Here is a 3604-nt window from a genome sequence, read left to right on the forward strand (position 1 = left end):
AGTGTATTGAAGTATTAGTTGCATTATGAAGTATTAGTTGCATATAGGAAGTATTAGTTGCATTATGAAGTATTAGTCGCATTATGAAGTATTGTAGTCGCATTATGAAGTTATTAGTCGCATTATGAATGTATTAGTTGTATTATGAAGTATTAGTTGTATTATGAAGTATTAGTTGCATTATGAAGTATTAGCTGGCATTATGACGTATTATTGAATTATGACGTATTAGTTGTATATGAAGTATTAGTTGTATTAGTTTATTATGAAGTATTAGTTGTATTATGAAGTATTAGTTGTAATAGTTGTATTATGACGTATTAGTTGCATTATGGAGTATTAGTTGTATTATGAAGTATTAGTTTGTATTATGACGTATTAGTTGCATTATGGAGTATTAGTTGTATTATGACGTATTAGTTGTATTAGTTGTATATGACGTATTAGTTGCATTATGAGTATTAGTTGTATTATGAGTATTAGTTGTATTAGTTGTATTATGAAGTATTAGTTTTATTAGTTGTAATTATGAGTATAGTTGATTAGTTGTATATGACGTATTAGTTGTATTAGTGTTTATGAAGTATTAGTTGTATTGTTGTATTATGACGTATTAGTTGTATTAGTTGTATTATGAAGTATTAGTTGTATTATGACGTATTAGTTGTATTATGAAGTATTAGTTGTATTAGTTGTATTATGAAGTATTAGTTGTATTAGTTGTATTTGACGTATTAGTTGCATTATGAAGTATTAGCTGCATATGACGTATTAGTTGAATTATGACGTATTAGTTGTATTATGAAGTATTAGTTGTATTAGTTGTATTATGAAGTATTAGTTGTATTATGAAGTATAGTTGTATAGTTGTATATGACGTATAGTTGCATTTGGAGTATTAGTTGTATTATAAGTATAGTTGCATTATGGAGTATTAGTTGTATTATGACGTATTAGTTGTATTAGTTGTATTATGACGTATTAGTTGCATATGGAGTATTAGTTGTATTATGAAGTATTAGTTGTATTAGTTGTATTATGAAGTATTAGTTGTATTAGTTTGTATTATGAAGTATTAGTTGTATTAGTTGTATTATGACGTATTAGTTTATTAGTTGTATTATGAAGTATTAGTTGTATTAGTTGTATTATGACGTATTAGTTTATAGTTGTATTATGAAGTATTAGTTGTATTATACGTATTAGTTGTATTATGAAGTATTAGTTGTATTAGTTGTATTATGAAGTATTAGTTGTATTAGTTGTATATTATGAAGTATTAGTTGTATTAGTTGTATTATGACGTATTAGTGTATTATGACGTATTAGTTGTATTAGTTGTATTATGAAGTAAATTAGTTGTATTATGACGTATTAGTTTGTTATTATGAAGTATTAGTTGTATTAGTTGTATTATGAAGTATTAGTTGTATTAGTTGTATTATGAGTTTTAGTATTATGACGTATTAGTTGTATTATGAAGTATTAGTTGTATTAGTTGTATTATGAAGTATTAGTTGTATTAGTTTGTATTATGACGTATTAGTTGTTATATGAAGTATATGATAAGTTATTATGAAGTATTAGTTGTATTAGTTGTATTATGACGTATTAGTTGTATATGAAGTATTAGTTGTATTAGATCGTATTAGTTGTATTATGAAGTATTAGTTGTATTAGTTGTATTATGACGTATTAGTTGAATTATGACGTATTAGTTGTATTATGAAGTATTAGTTGTATTAGTTGTATTATGACGTATTAGTTGTTATATGAAGTATTAGTTGTATTATGAAGTATTAAGTTTTGTATTAGTCATTATGACGTATTAGTTTGTATTATGACGTATTAGTTGTATTAGTTGTATTATGAAGTATTAGTTGTATAGTTGTATTATACGTATTAGTTGTATTATGAAGTATTAGTTATTAGTTGTATAATGAAGTATTAGTTGTAATTAGTTGTATTATGAAGTATTAGTTGTATTATGAAGTATTAGTTGTATATGAAGTATTAGTTTGTATTATGAAATATTAGTTGTATTATGAAGTATTAGTTGTATTATGATTTATTGATGATGTATTAGTTGTATTATGAAGTATATTGCATTATGAAGTATTAGTTGCATTAGGAAGTATTAGTTGTATTATGAAGTATTAGTCGCATTATGAAGTATTAGTTGCATTATGAAGTATTAGTTGTATTATGAAGTATTAGTTGTATTATGAAGTATTAGTTGTATTAGAAGTATTAGTTGCATTATGAAGTATTAGTTGCATATGAAGTATTAGTTTGATTATGACGTATTAGTTGTATTATGGAGTATTAGTTGTATTAGTTGTATTATGAAGTATTAGTGTATTATGAAGTATTAGCTGTATTATGAAGTATTAGTTGTATTAGTTGTATTATGAGTTAGTCGCATTATGAAGTATTAGTTGCATTATGAAGTATTAGTTGTATTATGACGTATTAGTTGCATTATGAAGTATTAGTTGTATTATGACGTATTAGTTGTATTATGAAGTATTAGTTGTATTATGAAGTATTAGTTGTATTAGTTGTATTATCATCGAGTAGCATCTCCTAACCCATTTTTATGTCAAATATATGTAACAATAACATTTCAAATCCAGAGTTTATTACCAGTTTAGGGAGGATCGCATAGGACATTATGGCCAATATGATCACTACACAGGCTGTGAGGAAGTATCCAAAAGCAACATCATAGTGCTGAGCCACCTGGGGTGTGTGAGTGAGTGAGTGAGAGGGAGGGACGGAGAGAGGGAGGGAAAAGAGAGAGAGAGGAGAGAGAGTGGGAGGGACGGAGAGAGAGAGAGAGAGAGGGAGGGACGGAGAGAGGGGAGGAGAGAGAGAGAGAGGGAGAGAGAGAGAGAGGAGAGAGAGTGGGAGGGACGGAGAGAGAGAAGAGAGAGATAGAGGGGAGGGACGGAGAGAGAGAGAGGAGAGAGATGGGAGGGAGAGACATCACTTGTACAGCCATATCAAAAGTCATATAATCTTAATTCCAGGCACACCATCACCATTTACATTTGTATATGAATCATTTACAGACATGGTAACTGTACATATCCCAAAGGAGTCATGAATTAATTTCAATACTACTATCACTTGCCTCAACTGTCTTTTGGTGAGGTGGACTTAATTATTTTACTTTATTCTAAAGCATTATTAGTAAAAATGTAAAAACATGTATTTTTTATGATTATATATATCTAGTAGAATGATTATGAAGTATTAGTTGCATTATGAAGTATTAGTTGTATTATGACGTATTAGTTGCATTATGAAGTATTAGTTGTATTATGACGTATTAGTTGTATTATGAAGTATTAGTTGTATTATGAAGTATTAGTTGTATTAGTTGTATTATCATCGAGTAGCATCTCCTAACCCCATTTTTATGTCAAATATATGTAACAATAACATTTCAAATCCAGAGTTTATTACCAGTTTAGGGAGGATCGCATAGGACATTATGGCCAATATGATCACTACACAGGCTGTGAGGAAGTATCCAAAAGCAACATCATTTAGTGCTGAGCCACCTGGGGTGTGTGAGTGAGTGAGTGAGAGGGAGGGA

The 3604-nt window shown here is 28.4% G+C and overlaps 1 protein-coding gene across 1 annotated transcript in view; it reads right to left on the minus strand.

Annotated features, from left to right (window-relative positions):
* Window positions 1–3604, minus strand: part of LOC112070552 (equilibrative nucleoside transporter 1-like) — a 32643-nt gene that overhangs the window by 15038 nt on the left and 14001 nt on the right. The window contains exons 6-7 of the mRNA XM_070439026.1: window positions 3472–3569; window positions 2647–2742 (exon numbers count right to left, since the gene is read on the minus strand). Coding sequence (XP_070295127.1) covers window positions 2647–2742; window positions 3472–3569 — 194 coding nt within the window. The remainder of the gene's footprint in view (window positions 1–2646; window positions 2743–3471; window positions 3570–3604) is intronic.

This window comes from Salvelinus sp. IW2-2015, unplaced genomic scaffold (assembly GCF_002910315.2).
Source record: "Salvelinus sp. IW2-2015 unplaced genomic scaffold, ASM291031v2 Un_scaffold1360, whole genome shotgun sequence".
Classification (NCBI taxonomy): domain Eukaryota; kingdom Metazoa; phylum Chordata; class Actinopteri; order Salmoniformes; family Salmonidae; genus Salvelinus; species Salvelinus sp. IW2-2015.